The sequence below is a fragment of the Myotis myotis genome, unplaced genomic scaffold, assembly GCF_014108235.1.
Source record: "Myotis myotis isolate mMyoMyo1 unplaced genomic scaffold, mMyoMyo1.p scaffold_m19_p_10, whole genome shotgun sequence".
Taxonomy (NCBI): domain Eukaryota; kingdom Metazoa; phylum Chordata; class Mammalia; order Chiroptera; family Vespertilionidae; genus Myotis; species Myotis myotis.
Window position 1 is genome coordinate 41,195,557 of NW_023416314.1, and position 19,274 is coordinate 41,214,830.

The window sequence follows — 19,274 nt, forward strand, 5'->3', positions numbered from 1 at the left end:
TGAGGGCGGTCTTCGGGAGAAGGGGCGAGGAGGAAGAGGAGGGACTTAGGGGATGAGGGGGAGGAAAGGGAAGGGATGGTGGGAGGGACTTGGAGTCCCGCCTCTCGCCGCCGCGGTTGGCTGGAAGGGAGCCGTGATGTCACACAGGGCCCCTCGAAGTGGGCTGGTGAGTGGCTACATTGAACGGGGTGTGGGAGAAGAATGGTGACGTCATACAGAGGCTCCGCCCACTTCCTGAGAGCGGAGAGGCCCGGCTGCTGAAGCTCGGGCCAATCAGAGGGAAGGCTACTGGATGGCATGGTAACTCTTCTACCCTCACCTTACCCCAGTCCGTGGGCGGTGAAGGGAAGGCTTCCCCTTGGTACCTCCCCTCGCTTCCTGGCCCAACCACGTGCGGAGCTAGAGGACCCCCCGGGGAGGTCTGACTGTCCATGTAGCTTGCCTGCAGCTGCTGGCAGGCCTCAAAACCTGGCCTCCTTGTCTCCTGACCCCGGCCAGCCCCAGCACAACCTTTCTTTGCCTCTCTGGATCCCTAGAATAGACATGAGCTCAGAGATGCCCTAGGGACTGGCTCAGAATAGGACTTCTTTTCCATTTGTCCTTTAGGAACCCCCAGTTATTCCTAAAGGCCTGGTTCAAATGTTCCCGCCTTCTCTGGGATACATTTGCTGATCTGTCAGAAAGTTGGGTTAATGTTTGGGCAGGCCTCTGTCACATTGTATCCTATTACATCCCTGTCTTATGTGCCTGGGCTTTTGGAGGGCAGAGCTGCATTTTCTTCATCTTGGTGTTAAAAAACAAAATTCAACTGAGTAAATCTGAAAATCTAAGTGACTTTATAAAGCGATTCATGAATTGGGCAGCATCCCTCTAGCAACTGGAAGGGCACTCTGAGGGGTTGTACAAAATGGAAGGATTTTATAGGAAGAAGGGCGAGTAAAGGAAGCTATTAGCAAAAGACATCTTTTCTTTGGGGGAGGAGAAGAGGAAGGGTTTTTTATTATGTAACTGTTTCTTTCTGTGGAGGATGGAGAGGGCCTATGTGACAGATTTCCTTACTAGTGCTTGACCAGAAAGTTTCATACTGGTTGATTAAGATTATGTTTCTGGGAGAGGTTGAAAGTACAAGTAGATCAGGTATTAAATCTAGGTTTGGTATGGGCTTTAGGCTGAGTGATGCCATTTTGGGCCTATGCTTTTTTCTCTTTAAAATTGGTATTCCTTCCCCCAGGCCTAGCTTGGAGCAGAAGCCTGACATTACAAAGGGAGGTTGTACATGTTCTACAAACTAGATCTCATGACCGAGAGCCCCAAACAAAATAGGGTTTGCTCAGAAAGCCTCTTAGGATTACCACTCCACCACCATCTCTTCCTGGGGCATCAATGCAAAATTGATTTGAAATGGGCTGTGCCCAAAAGTAAAACAATGGAATTTGCAAAGGACTGGACTGGGCACATGTTTGGCTCTTAGAAGCACTAAGTAAATGTTTATTTCCTTCCTCTTTTCCTATAACTTGATAGTGAAGGGTGATGCTTGAAATAGCATATAATTAGGTTTTTAACTGGAGCATTTAGTTCTTTGCAGTTAATTTATTGGTAGATTCAGTAATTTTATCTAATATGTTATACTTTCTACTTATCCTTCCTGTTCTGTTTCTGTCTCTCCTTTACTAGTATTCTTTTATTTTTTTGTAGTAATAATTGCCATTTATTGAGGCCCAGCTCTTTGGCAGATCTTTTTAAAAATTGAGATATAATTCACACGAGAAATTATATAATTCATATATGATTCAAATTTACACATTTAAAGTGTACTACAATCCATAGGTTTTTGGTATATTCATAAGGTTGTGCAACCATCACCACTATCTAATTTCAGAACATTCTCATAACCCCAACTAGAAACCCATGCTCTGGCCAGGTAGCTCAGTTGGTTAGAGCATTGTCCAAATATGCTAGAGTTTTCGGTTCTGTCCCTGATCAGGGCGTATACAAAAATCAATCAATGAATGCATAAATAAGTGGAACAACAAATCAATATTTCTCTCCCCCTTCCTCTCTAAAAACCAGATCAATTCGCAGTCATTCTCTCTTTCTTTTTAATTCTCACCAGAGGATATTTTTCCATTGATTTTTAGAGAGAGAGGGAAAGACAGAGAAAAATATTGATGTGAGAGAAACACATCCATTGGTTGCCTTTTGCACACTCCCCAAGCAGGGCCTGGGCTGAGGAGGAGCCTGAACCGAGGTACATGTCCTTGACCGGAATCCAACCTTGGACCCTTGGGTCTGCAGGCCAACTGCTCTTATCCGCTGAGCAAGACCTAGGGCAGCAGTCATTCTCCATCTCTCCCTCCCCCGGCCCCTGGCAACTACTAATCTACTTTGTTTCAATGAATTTGCCTGTTCTGGACATTTCATATAAATGGAGTCATATAATATGGCCTTTGTGTCTGACTTCTTTTACTAGCAAAATGTGTTTAAGGTTAATTTGTGTTGTAGCATGAATCAGTGTTTCATTTCTTTTCAGGATCAAATAATATTCCATTTTATAGATATATTTTGTTTATACATTCATGAGTTGAATGACTTTTGAGTTGTTTCCATTTTGTAGCTACTAAGAATGATACTGCTATGAACATTCATGTACAAGTCATTTATGGACATATGTTTTCAATTCTTTTGTATTTATACTTTTATACCTTGGAGTAAATTGTAGGATCATATGGTAACTATGTTTAACATTTTGAGGAACTGTCAAACTGTTTTACAAAGTGACTATACCATTTTACCTTCCCACCAGCATTATATGAGGGTTCCAATTTTTCCACATCATTTCCAACACTTGTTATTTTCCTTTTTTTAAAAAATTATAGCCCTAGCCAGTTTGCTCAGTGGATAGAGCGTTGGCCTGTGGACTGAAGGGTCCTGGGTTCGATTCTGGTCAAGGGCACATGCCTGGGTTGTGGGGCTCAATCCCCGATGGGGGGGCATGCAGGAGGAAGCCAATCAACGATTCTCTCTCATCATTGTTGTTTCTATCTCTCTCTTTCTCTCCATTTCTGAAATCAATAAAAATATTTTTTTTTGTTGCTTACAGTATTACAAAGGGTATTACATAAAAATATTTTTTTAAAAATTATAACTATCCTTGGGGGTGTGAAGTATCATCTCATGGTCTTTTTCATGTACATTTCCCTAATAACTAATGGTGATGACTATCATTTTATGTGTTTGTTGGCCATTAAAATCTCCTTTCCTGCATTCTTCCGGATTACTTTGTTTTTCCTCCTGTGCCAATTTAGAAATAAAATTATCTTTTTCTATTATTTTATCGGTCTCCTAGAAATTACCACATGAATTTCTAAATTACCAAAGTGTCATGCTAATAACTACCTTTACAGGAAGAGTAGAGTTTGCTGAGATGGAGGAAAAGAAGCATTCCAAGCCAGATGAACAGGGAGAATAAAGATGTGGGACCAGGAAAGAGCTCAAGACAGGGAACAAGGGCCAGAAGCAGGCATCTGTAGGTTGGAGCTAAACAAAGAGGATGACCCGAAGCCCAAAGGTAGAAAACCTAAATCCAGTTTTTGAAACTAAATGGAAGTGGTCTTTTAGTAAATTTTTATTAATCGTTCACTTGCCCTGGAACCTTAAAGGAGAAGGTGGGAAGAATTCAAAGTCAAGAAAAGTAGTTTTGAGAAAAAGACATCTTTCCTCCAGGAGTGGGGCCGAGATATCTCTGGGTTCCCCACCATTGGCCAACCCAGGGCTTGCCACAGAGCAGGCCTAGACTGAGTGAGTGAACAAGAGTGAATGCATGAAATAAGCTCTGACAAGTTAATAAAAATTGGGGGCTCTGTTTCCCCATTTGCAAAGTGGTGACTTTTTTTCTTTTTATTGCAATACCGGACCGATGCACCAAGATGGATGGAGCAAGCTCCTATTCCATCTTCCTGCTCCAAAAATCCATGTAATATATTGTCCTTGAGTAGAGGACATGTCAGATAGTAAACTGGTAAGAACAAATACTATACTTGATCTCAGCCAAAAGGCTGAGAAGTGATGCAAAGTGATCTTGCTACCTTGTAGGATATAGTGATTAAAGGATCTCATGTGCCAGTCTAAAATCCTGGTTCAGACATTTACTAGCTGTGTAAGTAGGTAACTTTACCTTCTGTTTTCCATGGATAAAATGAGTATATTAATAGTATCTATCTCATAGAGTTTTTAATGAGGATTAAATATGATAACATAAAAAGCAGAAAAGTGCCTGGGACACAGGGTACTCAAAGTGTGCTAATTATTACTGTGGGGATTAAATGGGGGGGGGGGGGGAATGGGGCCCTGGCCGATTGCTCAGTTGGTTAGGGTGTCATCCAGATACATCAATGTTGTGGGTTAAAACCAGTCAGGGCACACACATACAAGAAGAAGCAATCAATGAATGTATAAATAAGTGGAACAACAAAACTCGATGTATCTCTCTCTCTAAAATCAATTTTTAAAAATTAATGAGTGGGGGAAAATGTGATGGTGGTGTGTAGCTTAGAGGTTCTCCAACCCCTGTCCGTGTTTTGACAAAACAGGCATTGCACTTGCAGGAAGGATTACTGGTCCCTTCATCCTTTTCCCTACTGGAGTAGGATGATATTTGCAAAGGGAGCCAAGAGTCTCCCTCAAGTTTCTTTATGGGTCAGTCTGCGTGGGGAGGGAACGATTGGGGCCGGCCGGTATCTGGTGATCAGCCCTTTCATCATGGGGAGAAACCAGGGCTGGGGCTGGAGATCCTCTGGGCTCTGTCTGACAGGGCAGGGCGCCCTCTCCTGATCAAAGGCGGGAATAGCTCTGGCCCAGAGTTTCTGGGGAGGGCCTCACTGGATTTCTTTACTTGTCAGTGCCCTTCTCTTTGCTGAAATTCCCCAAATCGGCTCTGGGTAACAAAGTTTGGGGCCAAGGATGGGACAAAACTGGTTTAATGTTTTAGAGGGGTGAGGCTGGATAATTCGGCTGAGAAGGAGAGACTGGGGTCAAGAAATGAGAGAATTCGGGGCTTTGCTGAATTAATCTTCTGTTCTTTCAACAGGTGATGGAACGCAGCGGAGAGGTAAGGTAATGAGGCGGCTTATCCAACGGGTCAAACCCGTTGTACAGGGCTCTTCCGGTTGTCCCCACGCATCCGGAATTAGTGGAACAGATGAGGGCTAGAGAGGCTTGGCTTGAGGGGACACCGGATTAAGGAGAAGAGCCCAGGGCCTGGGTCTGCAGAAGCGGGGAGGAGCCAGCAGAGGATCTGGGCGCAGTTTCCTTCCCAAGTTCCGCCCCAAGCGCGCAGTCCCCGCCCCCGCCGTCCCACTCCCCTCCCCGCCGCTTCCCCCTCTCCCCGCCACTCCTCCCCTCTACCCTCCACCCCCCACCCCCGCCTCCCGGCCGGGCCTGGGCTACCCTCCGGGTCCCCAGACCCTCCGCTCCTGGCCTGCGCTAGCGCGGTCTGCTCGCAACCGCAGCCTTGGTGAGTATGGGGATGGGTGTGCTGGACGCTGGGCAGCCCCAGTTGGGGGAGCTGGGCCACGTGGTCCAGCCTCCGCAGGGCCCGTCCCTAACTCGGAGTCCTGGTCCCTACCTAGGAACTGCTGCTGTCCTACCTTGCTGAACAGACCCCTTTCCCCCATCTGGGGCTGGGTGTGCAGAGGCTGAGCTCTCCCTTCTTAACACCACATGGACTCCTGCTCCGCATTCCTCCATAGGTGCCTGGAAATGCTTGTGTTGCGATCTAGCCGGTTGCTCAGTGGTTAGAGCATGGGCCCGTGGACTGAAAGGTCTGGGTTAGATTCCGGTGGGCTGGTCAAGGGCAAGGGCACTACCTCAGTTGCAGCAGGTTCTATCCCTGGCCCCCATGCAGGAGGCAACGTCTCATTGATTTTTTTTTTTTTTCTTTTTAAGAATCAATGGAAAAAATATCCTCAGGTGAGGATTCACAAAAATAAAAATAAAAAAAAAATACACAAACCAAGCAAGTGTTGGATAGGGGGAGGGCTTGGAATCCAATATATTAGTTTCAAATCTCAGCTGACATTTATTAGCATGTGCTCTTGAGCAAATGTTTTTAGCCTCCCTGAGCCTTTCCTCTTCTGTAAAATGGAAATAAATATCGGCCATAGTGCCTACCTCATAGAATTATAGTGAGGATTAAAAGAAACTATATGTAGTGCCTAGGTTCAGAAGGCATCTAGTAACTGTGGATTAGGACTGGAAGCTGAGATCTTTAGAGACCCTTGAGATGAGGTAGGGGTACTCCTACGAAAGCTGTTTTCAACTAAGTAATACCTACAAGGAAGTTAGAGCTAACTGGGGCTGAACAGCTGACCTTCAGGTAGTGAGCTTCCTGTTCTGGAGGAGTTGAATGTCCAAGTTGGAATGGTCTTATCTAAAACACATGATCCCCATGTTGAACAACTGTGGAAATAGGCCCAGAATGGTTAGGTGACGTGCCCAAGGTCACACAGCTAAGAAGGAGGCCATGCATATCTGGAAGATGTGGAACAGCCTGTTCTTACAACTTCCTTATCACCCCCTGCTTTGAGCAGTAACTTTCATAACTTTTCATTCCTTGAGAATCTGGTGTTCAGTTTGGGGACCCCATGGTGCCTGAGGGATCTGTAGCAACTGGCTTCAGGAAGGGATTTTAGGAGGGACTGCTGCTATAAGCACAGAATCCGAATTTGGTCTGGGAGGGGAAGGTGTTCCCTCTCCAGAGCCTTGAGAGACTCATCCATTTGGATGATCCAAGGAATTTGTTTGCTTGGAGAGGCTCACCAGAGCCACTTCCTACTCCCCTGAGAGACCGTGGGCCCCTAAAGGAAGAAAGGAGTTTGAGCCGAACCGGTTTGGCTCAGTGGATAGAGCGTCAGCCTGCGGACTGAAGGGTCCCAGGTTCGATTCCAGTCAAGGCCTTGTACCTTGGTTGCGGGCACATCCCCAGTAGGGGGCGTGCAGGAGGCAGCTGATCGATCTCTCTCATCCATGTTTCTAACTCTCTATCCCTCTCCCTTCTTCTCTGTAAAAAATCAATAAAACATATTTTTTAAAACAAAGAAAGAAAGAAAGAAAGAAAGAAAGAAGAAAGAAAGAAAGAAAGAAAGAAAGAAAGAAAGAAAGAAAGGAAGGAGTTTGAGCATTTGGGATAGGCTGCCTGACAGGTCCTACCAGAGAGATGGGCGGAGAAGATAGATGACAATGTGGAGGCATATTTTCCTGGCTGGTTCTGGAAGGCCAGGAGGCCAGCCTATGGCAATCAGGTTCTTCCGGGGGGTGGAACTAGAAGGGAGAGTCCTGTGGGTGGAGCCCAGAAGAGTTGGGACTTCATCTGGTGAGGCCCTTGAGTCCAGAAGAGTAAGTTATCTATGTATCTGGAACCAGCCCTAGTTTGGCAACAAGAAGCCTAAGTGGCGAGGATGGCTTTCCCTCCGGCTCAGCATATTGCTTTGAGGAAGGGCCTTCTCTCTGTGTCTTGGTTTCTCTGTCTTTACAATGGGAACAGGGATGACTGACTCATCTATATAGGGTTTGGTTTTTACCTTTCTGCTCAGATTTCTGACCCAAGAGGTAGGGGGTCAATGAAGACCAGAGTTGCAGTTTGTGACCCTGTGACCCTGAACAGGTTCCTGCTCCTTCTCTTGGCCTCAACTTCTCCTTCTCTACACAGGGGGTTCTGGGCTAGGATTGCTACTGTATATTTGGCTATTATAGCTCCTGACCTTAGTTAATCTCATCTGAGCAGGGAGTCACGTTCCTCAGGAGCCCTTACCTACTATCCAGAGGGGTGGACAGGCCCCTGGGCACTGGCAAGCTTCCAGAAGCTGACTAGGCAGCTTTCTTCAGTAAACAGCAAGCCCATGTCAGCACCAGGCCTGATTCTGCAAAGCCTTTCACTCTCAGAGCATGTGAGGCAGCAGGCGGGGACAAGTGGGGAGCCGAGGTTCTGTTGGTTTCCATGGAGTCCTTGCTGTTGTGGATTGTGGTGCAGGCACACAGGGCACACAGAGCCTGGGAAGGGACTAAGGGTGCAGTGGGACCCTGGGCCAGTAGGTAAAGCAGTGAGAGCTGATGGGAGGCCCTGAAGCATGAAAGCTCAAGGACTTGGGGGGGGGGGGGGGGAGAGGACCTTTCTGCCTGCTAGAAGGCTTATAGGATTGGTTCCTGAAATAAGAGAGACTAGTTAAACCAGTTTCTATAGTCCTAGGCATAGGGAAGAGGAGGTCTTCCAATCTATTCACATTTCATTGCAGCACAGGTCTGCTTCACTGTCTGTCCTCTGAAATTGAGGGTAAATGTTCTCATGGGTTTCCAAGTCAGTCTTCCTCATCTAGGAGAGGAGCTGTCCAAGCTTGGGGGCTAGATGGCTTCCTTCTGGGAGGACTGAGCACAAGAGCTGACTTCACCTTGCTGCCTTGGGCCCTGACAGCACACCCCTCCATCCCCAGGTCTGACAAGATGTACCAGGTTCCACTGTCACTGGACCGGGATGGGACCCTGTTCCGGCTCCGCCTCACCATGGTGGCCCTGGGCACAGTCTGCTGTCCACTTATCGCCTTCCTCTTCTGCATCCTCTGGTCCCTGCTCTTCCACTTCAAGGAGACTACGGCTACACACTGTGGGGTAGGGATTGGGGGCACTGATACCTCATATTGGATTTATTTTGGATCCTAGTTCTTTTGTGACAGGATAAGCAGTGGGGTCCATCAAACATACTGGACTGCTGGGGGGATGCCTGCAAATTGAGGTCATAAGGATTAGTCTCCCTCTACCTTCATGGAGGTTGCTGGGGGCTGAAGTTGGGCAGCTGCAGCAGAACCAAATCCTTCATAGAGGGGCAGATTCAGGAGACGCAGAGTTCCTGGGGGGTGGAGAGAGAACAGGACTAGGCTAGAGGGCATTTGGAGCCCCTTAGTGTGGCACTGTGGGCTTGTGCCAGTTTCTATGGGAATGTGATTATGTATATGTGTGTGTAATTGTAAGGGACATGACTATAATGGCTTTGAGTTGGGTATGTGTGTGAGAGAGACTGTATTTGTGCCTGTCTGGATGGGGATCTGATTATGAGTCCATGTTCCGGGGTAGGTCCCATGCCCTCTGAGGTTTCATAGATGGCCATGTACCCTCTGGACAGCAATATGGGATGGTGGGCCAGGAAGAAAAATGTGAGAATTCTTTCTCTATAGGAAATTGGAGTAAAGGGGGTGAGACCTGTGTTTACTTTTGTTATACTCCTAGTTTATCCACTAACTCTGTATATTACCTGAGACAACAAAACTGAGCCTCCGTTTCCCCATGTCTACTAGTATAGAGCTCCGGGTAGAGGAAGAATAAGAAGGTGATTTATGAAATGTAAAGGGTGAGGAGCAGAAGGAAGAGGAGGAGAAGGAAATTGTCAGGGTGGAAGACAGAACAGGGGAGGAATTTACCTATGTGCTCTAAGTAGAAAAGAGGCAGGGCCTGGACATGGACTTTTGCATTAGCCTCAGCAAGAGCTCTAAAGACTTCCAGTCCTGTAAAGAGCATTTGCTCCAGAAAAAGGGCTGTGACTAGCAGTGGAGTCTGGCTGGGGGTAGAGGTGGGGCACTTCTTTTGTTCATAGGACTTGAAGTTTTCCCTCTTGATTTGTCAATGGGTAATCATGGGCCTTGAGCAATGGGTAGCCAGTCTGATAAAACCCAGGCTGGGAGCTATCAGAAAGAACAGAACTAGGAGAAAGAGGGTGACCAGGTGATCTAAGGGGGACCTAGTTCCAAGACCTAATTCTCACCTTAGAAAAGATCCAAGACTACTTCTCATCTTAGATAATACACCAAATGTTTCTATTACCCTGGCCAACTCCTCTTCATTCCGCAACATCCTACTGAGGTGTATCCTCCTCCAAAAAGCCTTCTTCAGCTTCCTTGGGGCAAACTTAACCACTCCCTCCTCTGGGTACCCACAGTACCCTGTATTCTCTCGCACATAGTTCTATCACCTTATATTTGTGTACCTTCCCCACCAGAATGCAAGCTCCTTGAAGATGAGCACTACATCTGAATCAATATTTGTTGAATAAGTGAATAAGACCCCAGCCCAGTGCTCTGGGAAAAGGAAGGCATGGTATAATGCAGTCATAGTCCATATAGAAAGTCATAATATTTGTACAGCATATGGAATTAAATGTAGGTTGTTTGCTCTGCCCTTCATGGCTGGCTCTGAGGGCTAATGGTAACAATAACCTCAGCATATCTGGCATATCTATGACCCATTCTTGGCATACTGGTTATGTAGCTAAATTATAGGTAGCTGTAGGAGGGGTAGTTCTGGTCCCTCTGGGCAGAACTAGGCCTAGCAACCCTGGGGGTATTATGTTCCCACTCCCTGGGGTTACCATGTTGGATCTCCCTGGGGATTTTTGTATATCCTCTGAATTTTTCACCCTGAATTTCCAAGGCATAGCCAACCCTAGGAATGAAAGAAGTAACCTTAGTTTAACATATCTATAATTAGATGACTTTACTTCTGCTTGCACATCCCCAGTGATGTGGAGTTTTCTTCCTCCCCAGGAAGCCTATTCTGACGAGGCTTAGTAGCTAACAATTAGCAAGCTCGCTCTTATAGTGAGCATACACTCTCTTCTGGGTGAATCTCTGCTTCAGGAGCCTTAGAGCTACTCTTTCCTCCTGGTTTCCAGCCAGCCCTGCAGAGATGGGAGTCCGTGAGCCTACTCTTAGGTAGCATAACTCTAGTTCCTTCAGGCACTGTTGGCCACTGTTCTCTCCATGCTAGGCCCTAATCTGGGCATAGGACTTCCTATGGACTGGGCAGTACAGGCAAAAAACAGGACTGTTCCTTTCCTATTATAGACTGTTAGGCCTCTCTTAATGCAGCCTGAGCTGCCAATAGCTGTTTCTGCATCTGTCCAGGCTGGATACTGATAGCTCATATTCAGGCCTGTCTAGATCTCTTTTGGATCATGAATCTATTGTCCTAAGATTAGCTCTCCAATGATGCCCAACAACAAACTCATTCCTATTCCAACAAAAAATGGTGAAATCCTATTCTGTTTTCTACTTTTCCCTTTCCAGAAACCTACCTGTATTGTTAGACAAACTCCCCACCCCCATCCCTGGCAAGGAAGCTGTTGTGAGCTGACCTTAGCCACTATCTCTTCTTACCTTTTCAGAGTGTTCCAAAATTGATGATGTGGCCTTATTGGTCCTAGGAAGGTTGTCTGCCTGAGCAGGCGTGGAGATCTGGGAACTCTGTGGGCGGGAAGGCCGGCCCTGAGGAGCTGGGGGTGGGACCCTCTAGTCTTGAAACAGTCTCAGTCTGGCTAAAGCACTCAACCCAAGCTCCGGACCCTTCAGCACCCAGTGTGAGTGTTGCTCAGTGCACCCCTCTCTTCCCCAGCCCTTCCCCTGTCCCAATTCCTGATGGTGAGCTAGACTAATGGGCTGGGGTTTCCTAATGAAGGGAGGTATGAGTCCCAAGGGGAGATTTGGTCTTGGGCATTTTAATACAAAATCATCTTTGTCCACCACCCCCACCCCGTCTCTCCCCCCCGCCCCCCGTCTCCCTCCCCCCTCCCCTGGGCCCCAAAGGGAGCCTAGCTTGAGAGGTCATGGTGGTTGGGATAGTAGGGGGTAGAAAGGGAGTTCTTTGCCTAGAGGGAGAAGGGAGCAGAAGCAGCCCAGTTCCCTGGGTCTAGGTCTGTCCATCTGGGTGTGGTCCAACACAGCAGGCTTAAGCCAAGTAGAGAAGGTTTCCATGATCCTCAGATTCCTGTAAACCTTGAAGTGGGTGACATGGTCTTCTTAGAGAGAAAGGAGATAGAAGTCTGGGCCTCAGAGGGACCCTGGTATCTTGGGATCAGGGTATACTGCTGGCCTGAGGCTTGGATCATTCTGATCCTGTGGGTGGGATGGCTGGTAGCCTGTGGCCCTATGGAAGTAGGTCTGGGGTACGCCCACTGTTCCTAGTTGAACATGGGTAAAGAGCTGGAATGTGGTCAGACAGGGTCAGTGGGAGGGCTTGGGCCAGTCTGAGCTGGGGTCCTTTTTCTAGGATCCTTGACCAGAAGAAAGCCTTGATTGGAGCCTTAAGCTGCCAGGTGGCAAGAGGCCTTAGTCCTAATAATTAATCCTGGCATAGTGTTGGGCCTCAGTCTCCCATTCTGTGGAATGGGAATAATACCCTTCCACCTCTGACTCTTCTGAGTGGGTATGAAGATAGTGAGAATGAGGTGGGCCATCAGAGCTTTCCTGTCCAGGCCACTAGGAGCCTCTACTTTCCAGACTCTTCAAGAGTGGCTGTATAGGATCAGTGTGCCAAGGGGATTCCTAAGAGCTGACCCTGTCTATCTCTACTGCTCTTACCTCATCTCCCTCTGCACTTCCTTTTCTTCTGCACTATTTTTCTTTTTTCCTTATGTTGTTCTACTCTTTTGACTCTTTCTATACCCCGAGTAGCTCTGGAAAAGGCCTTACTTTCCCATGCCTAGGTATCCCACCAGGCCCTATGTTGTATCCCTTGCCCTGCCTAGGCACCAGTTTCTACAGGATGTTCTCTGCGGCCTCCCAGCCCTTGGACCCTGATGGGACCATCTTCCGGCTTCGCTTCACAGCCTTGCTCTGGTGGCTCATCACTTTCCCTGTGTTCGGTTTCTTCTTCTGCATCATCTGGTCCCTGATGTTCCACTTTGAGTACACGGTGGCCACTGACTGTGGGGTGAGTGCCATGCTCCCCAGCACTGGGTCAGAGCCAGGTCGGGAGATAGAGATAAGGGCAAAATCAAAGAGTAGGCAAGAAGGTGGAGGGTTAGAGAGAGGGGAAGAGATAAAAGGATGGTGGGGGGTAAGTCAGAGTTGGGGAGGTTGGGAGGAGGGACTCAGAAAGTAGAGTCACAGTCCTCCAAGAGTAGAAGAGGATTATAGGGAGTGCCAGGGAGCAAAGGGGAGAGGGTGAAGGGAAGGGAGTGGGAATAGGTAAGAAAGATCATGAGAGGGAGAAGGAGAGTGAAGAAAGACCAGACTGGAAGGGAATCCAGGACTGAAAAAGTAAGATGAGGCCAGGAGCTAGGAGAAGTAACAGCTATAGCTCAGACTGGGGGCCTGACCTGAGAGGACCCCAGGCCCTGCTATGGGATATTCTAGCTTGGATTCTGTCTCTGGCCTCCTTGTGTCCACTCAGAGCTCTGCCAGCTAGAAACCTAGATGGACTTCCTGCCTCCAGGAGCAGTCCACCAGGCCTTTGTTGAGGACCCAGGAGTAGAGGTTCTGTGTCAGGGGCATTGAATTGAACATGGACTTGCCTTTAGCATTTCATTCATACAGGAGATAGTCCTAGACCCAGAGAGTCACTGCACGGTGAGCTAGGACTCCTTTTGTGATAAAAGGGAAGACAGGGATAGCAGGGCCCAGAGGAAGCACATAACCTAGCTTGGTCATTGGGGAAGACTTCCTTCCTTGAGGGAGCATTGTTGCTGTGGGGTGAAGAAGAATCTTTGTGAATGCCAGACTGACAACTTTTGGGGTGGGGGTGGGGTTGATAACTTGATTTTATCCAGAAGGCAATGGGAAGCTTTGGAAAGATTTTAAACAGGAAAGGGGAAGGGGAAAAAGAAAGAAAAGAAAAGAGAAGAAAACAAAACAAAACAAAAAACAGGAACGGGACATGATCACTTTTGTGGTTTAGAAGACCAATCTGGCCCTAACCAGTTTGGCTCAGTGGAAAGAGGGTCGGCCTGCCTACTAAAGGGTCCCAGGTTCGATTCCAGTCAAGGGCATGTACCTTGGTTGTGGGCACATCCCCAGTAGGGGGTGTAGGAGGCAGCTGATCAGTGTTTCTCTCTCATCGATGTTTCTAACTCTCTATTCCCTCTCCCTTCTTCTCTGTAAAAAATCAATAAAATATATTAAAAAAAAAGAAGAAGAAGACCAATCTGCCCCTGAAAGGATGGCAGGGGACGAGAGTAGGGAGACCAGTGAGGAGGATAGTACAATAGCTCATGATAGTGGGGAGACAAGAGCTAAGATGGGGACTGTAAGGATAAACAGTAGGGATGGAGTTTAGAGAATAAAAAGTAGAAATGACAGGAGTGGGAGTTCTTTTTTTTAATATACTTTATTAATTTTTTACAGAGAGGAAGGGAGAGGGGTAGAGAGTTAGAAACATCGATTAGAGAGAAACATCGATCAGCTGCCTCCTGCACACCTCCCACTGGGGATGTGCCCGCAACCAAGGTACATGCCCTTGACCAGAATTGAACCTGGGACCCTTCGGTCCGCAGGCCAGCACTTCATCCACTGAGCCAAACCGGTTAGGGCAGGCTTGGAAGTTTTTGACCAGTTGGCAAGCGGCAGGGTGCAGTAAGGTAAATAGGAAAGTGATCCGTAATTTCAGGGAACTTTTATCTGAGGCCAAAAATATGAATCTCTAATGATAAAAACTGAGATGCTAAGACAGGGAATATTTTGAGCCCCCTCCCTTTATATCATGTGAATTTCTGCCTGGTTCCCTGCCACAGATCAACTAAGCCATGTCCTCCAGACCAAAGGGTTTCTATTCTTGGGGAAAGGGCTTATGTTCCCATCTCTCAGTACCCTTAGCTCTGGGCTCATGGTGAGGTTGGAGGTGAACTGTGTACCTGGTTTCTGATAGCTCCTGATGTTGCTTGTTGCTGGCATAGTTGGTGAGTGGGAAAATTGTGTGCTTGGTGTATGCGAGTATCTGTACTTGATATTGTATGTGTGTGTGCGAGAGAGAGAGAGAGAGAGAGAGAGAGAGAGAGAGAGAGAGAGAGAGAAGAAGAAGAAGAAGAAGAAGAAGAAGAAGAAGAAGAAGAAGAAGAAGAAGAAGGGGAGGAGGAGGAGGAGAGGAGAGAGGAGAGAGGCAATCCCTGCTCTTAGAACTCTGCCTTCATCCCTGGGTAGAGTTTGTGAGAACAGGATGGGCAGCCACAGGGCCCTAATTCTCTCTTCCTCCTGAGGCATCTCCCGAGCTCTGCCCTCTCTACTCTTTACCTGTTTCCCAGCATTGGTCGGGGATGTGAGCCCTTAAATGCACTGGGCTCTTCCGTCCAAGCTTTAGAGGCTGGTCCTGTTCCTCTTAAATAGCTGAGATTGGGGCAGGAGTTTTCAGAATGAATATTCTAGGAAGTAAAGGCAACACTCCCACTAACCCTACTCAGAGAGGCAGAAAAGTCAAATAAGAAGGCTTGGAGTTCTCAGAAGTGTCTGGTGAAGGACTCCCATCTCTCCCTCATACGCAGGCCATCTCATGATTAATAGTCACATAGTAGCTCACCACCTCTTTGCAGGCTTTTCAGGGAAGTTTGTCGTCTGAAAGCCATTCCTTGTACTAGATACTGCAGATGCTTTGCATACATTATGTTTAATATTCACAATCACCCTGTAAGATAGGTAGCAGTATCCCTATTTTGTCAAAGAGGAAATTGAAGCTCAGAGAGGTGAAGTGGCTTGCTCAAGGTTACCCAACTAATAAAGGCAGAGCTGTGCTGCAGACCCAGGTTTGTATGTCTCTAAAGCCTCCATGCTGCCCCTTCACTGAATTCGCAGAGTGAATATCTGAGCCTGGTCTCAAGCTATGGTATCTCCAGCCCTGGCCTTGAGAGCAGCACCCTCTCTCTGAGAGCTTTGCCCTTAGTTTCCTCTGACAGTGCTGATGGGAATCCGTCTTCTTTTCTGTGAAGGCTACGAAGCCTCTGGTTGGTGCTTCTCTAGACCCATCCCTGCCCTGTGAGCTGCCTCCATCATGCCTACCTGACTAGCTGCTTTGGAGACCCAGTCAGTGTTTCCATTGGGAAAAAGGAAGGGATCTTGGAGAACTCCATCTCTGAAGACTGGTCCCACCATAACTGCAGCAGGGTCATTCCCTCTCTAGGCTCTGGCCCTGCTCTGGCCCTTATTGAAAGTCTAAAAAAAAGTCCATGAAAAGTGGGCAACAGACTGGTAGGTTCCAGAGTCCTGGAATCTTTTAGAAATGCAGATTTTTAGATTCCAGACCTTCTGCACTCTCACACAGTCCCCAGTGAGTTATATCCATATTAAAGTTTGAGAAGCAGCTCCAGGCCCTCAAGTCCAAGAGAGCCTCCTCCTGGCTTTCTTGTCCCCATAGAAGCTACTGTTACTCATCTCCCACCCTCTCACCCTCCCATACAAGCAACACAGCAATCCTTGTAGCTGTGTATTATCTCCTCCTCCTTCCTCAAGTTGAAAAACTTATGCTCCAATTCCTTACGAAATGAGGAAACCCATTTTTGAGAAAGATGGATGGGAGAGATGTACAAGATCAGGGTGACTACCACATGATCAGGGTGAGGGTTCCCTTCTGGGCAGCTCCCCCAGTATCTCACAGTACCTCTACCACTTAGGCACACCTGCCCAGAAAACAGTCAGAGGAACAGTTCAGTTGGGCAGTGAATCCAGCACTGTCCCAAGGAAGCTCAGATGGTCTCTGACCCATCCCTGTCGTGGGACTGAATCTGGGGTCCTGGGTTCATGGAACCTTTCACAGGGCCTTCCGCTACTGGCTCAGAGAGTCTCTGAGCCTGTCTGCAGCTTTTCCTAGTCATGTGTAGGTTCCATGTGTAGGGAGATGGAGGTCACATATGCCCCTGGCTGGGGAGTGAGAACCAAGCACTTTGGGGAGCTGGGACCTGAAAAGGGAGGTCTCCAAGGAGAGCGCTGTGGGTACCTAAAGGAGGCCTTTCTGGAGCACAGCCTTCTGAGGGCCAGGTTGATGAGATGGAGAGAAGCATCTCCAGTGGGTGGGTGTGGCAAGGGCCAGTGCCCACATGGGTCACAACTCTCTAGGTGCCCAATTACCTGCCTTCGGTGAGCTCTGCCATTGGTGGGGAGGTGCCCCAGCGCTACGTGTGGCGCTTCTGCATCGGCCTGCACTCGGCACCCCGCTTCATGGTGGCCTTCGCCTACTGGAACCACTACCTCAGCTGCACCTCCCCGTGTCCTAGCTACCAACTGCTTTGCCAGCTCAACTTCGGCCTCAACATCATCGAGAACCTCGCGCTGCTAGTGCTCACCTATGTCTCCTCTTCCGAGGACTTCAGTGGGTGACCTGAGGAGGGAAGGAGAGTGGGGAAGGAAGGGTTCTGGGAGGGGATGCCCCTGCCCCTCCCTTACTCCGACTTTCAGATGTAGAGTTCAGATGCTCCCTGCAATGAGTGCTCCCAACCCTCCTCTCTCCCTCCAGCTATCCACGAAAACGCTTTCATTGTGTTCATCGCAGCATCCCTCAGTCACATGCTCCTCACCTGTATTATCTGGCGGCTGACCAAGAAGCACACAGTAAGTCAGGAGGTATGGTCTACCCCTAAGGTAGACCTGGGGCTCCAGGTGCACAGAGGACAATCAAGGAGACCTGTCCTCTGGATGCGGTTAATGGTGAGGTGGGAACTGGAGTTCTAATTGGAATCTTGGCTGAGGCTGGGACTTGAGGATAAGGGGAGGGTAACTGGTTAGAATTGGGTAGGATGGGAGACTGGAGGAGAGACGAGATGGAGGCTCCAAATGGAGTAGAATGAGGGGCATGGGTTAGGAAGACGTGTCAGGGTCTGTGTTCTGTAATACAGTTGTACCACCCCACCACCACCACCACCATCACACATACACCTTTTTTCTTCCCAGTATCTGGAGGTGTTGGGTTGGTTGGTTGACTCCAAGTAACTTTCATATTCCATTTTCCCAAAGTGGGAGGGGCAGGGACACCACTGCTCCTTGGCCCCATTATACCCCAAATGCAGGGATGTCAACATGCCCATCATTCCTGCTACCCCTGCCTGTGCCCCCTTCCATGACCAAGGTTGGGGAGACTGGTCCTTAGAGTTGGGGTTAACAGGAGAGGCCACCGACACATATTCCACAAGCTGCAGAGTGATCAGACAGCCTATCCTCTAGGATCAGAAGTCCTACAACTGGAAACAGCGGCTCTTCATCATCAACTTCTTCTCCTTCTTCACGGCGCTGGCTGTCTACTTTCGGCACAACATGTATTGTGAGGCTGGAGGTGAGGCCAGGCTAGGATCCATAGATGGTCACAGGACAATTGTGGTCCCTATAGTGTGCAGTATGGTGGTGTGCTCCCTGTGTAGTGATGTAGTGGTGGTGATTTATCAAGAGGCCCCAGGTCAGGGGGAAGGTGGGGACAGGAAGCTCACCATGCCCTTCCTTGTGTCCTCAAAACAGTGTACACCATCTTTGCCATCCTGGAATACACTGTTGTCTTAACCAACATGGCATTCCACATGACAGCCTGGTGGGACTTCGGGAACAAGGAGCTTCTCATTACCTCCCTGCCTGAGGAAAAGAGGTTCTAAACCCTTCTCTCCTGCAGAGGAGGCCCACTGCCCAGAAACTAGAAGCGAGATAACCACTCTGGCCTTCCCTACTCCTATGTCCTCTCTGGGCCCTACTGAAGTTGGGGAGGGAAGAAGAAAGGAGGAAGGGCACAGGACATGGCTTTACCCAGCTCTACGGCATCTCCTTTTCCCCACCCCATGTGAAGGTATAGGAACCTTCAAGCAGCATCACCCTTACCTGAGAAGCCCCAAGAAGCTGAGGTGGCAGGAGCGCTCCATCTGGTGCTAAAAAAAAAAAGTCCTGAGGTTCATAACCACCATCCGGTTCTTGGCTTTAAGATAGCCACCTCTCATTGAGGTCAGGGACCACTAAGCAGTGGCTGCCACCTGAAAACCACAGCCATTGTCTTCCTGTGGTCATTCACTTGGCTCATGTCTCTAATAATCTATTCTGCACACCCTGCTAAGGCTGCCCAGATGGTCTAGTCCTGACTTCATCTCTGATGATGGGGGGGGGGGGGGGGGCGGGTGGGCAGGCTGCATGATTTCCAAGGGCTCTGCCAGCCTGTGCTTCTGATATCACCTTGTGGAGGTGGTGATCTGTACCCAAAGGCTGAATGCTCCAGAAAAAGCACTGGCACAGCATATGTTTCTCTTCCCTTCTGAAATCTCTGGATGCTTACAGACTCATCCTCCTTGGCAAAAGTGTGGGGTGGAAGGGCCAGAGGCAGATTCCAACCCCCACTGGTGCCCCTTCCCCAGCCTCCCTACTATCCCAGGCTCTGAGCTCTTTTGATTGTGCATTTTATTTCAAAGGAAAATAAATTTTTTTTTTTGCCAACAGTCTGGGCTAGGCTTGCTTGTCTTTGGGCTTATCTCTTATGGAACCGAGGTGAGGGACAAGCTCCAAGGATGGAGG

General features: G+C 48.3%; 1 protein-coding gene and 1 non-coding gene across 9 annotated transcripts; one reads left to right on the forward strand and one right to left on the reverse strand.

The window, feature by feature from the left end:
• The first annotated feature begins 142 nt into the window (after positions 1–142).
• PGAP2 (post-GPI attachment to proteins 2) lies at positions 143–18,653 on the forward strand. Of its 8 annotated transcripts, none has more exons than XM_036325160.1 (8): positions 143–300; positions 3,405–3,568; positions 5,087–5,107; positions 8,484–8,658; positions 16,854–17,106; positions 17,251–17,345; positions 17,955–18,063; positions 18,243–18,653. In XM_036325160.1, the coding sequence occupies exons 4-8, from the start codon at positions 8,494–8,496 to the stop codon at positions 18,371–18,373; spliced, it is 753 nt and encodes a 250-aa protein (XP_036181053.1). In that variant the 5' UTR covers positions 143–300; positions 3,405–3,568; positions 5,087–5,107; positions 8,484–8,493; the 3' UTR covers positions 18,374–18,653. The 8 variants fall into 8 exon arrangements, with proteins under 8 accessions (XP_036181053.1, XP_036181047.1, XP_036181048.1 ...); XM_036325154.1 differs by lacking the exon at positions 3,405–3,568 and adding an exon at positions 5,628–5,747; XM_036325155.1 differs by lacking the exon at positions 3,405–3,568 and having other exon boundaries at positions 5,087–5,112.
• Positions 3,877–4,067, reverse strand: LOC118665605. Its single transcript, XR_004970701.1, has one exon. It is a non-coding gene; the product is annotated as a U2 spliceosomal RNA (small nuclear RNA).
• Positions 18,654–19,274: the final 621 nt, after the last annotated feature.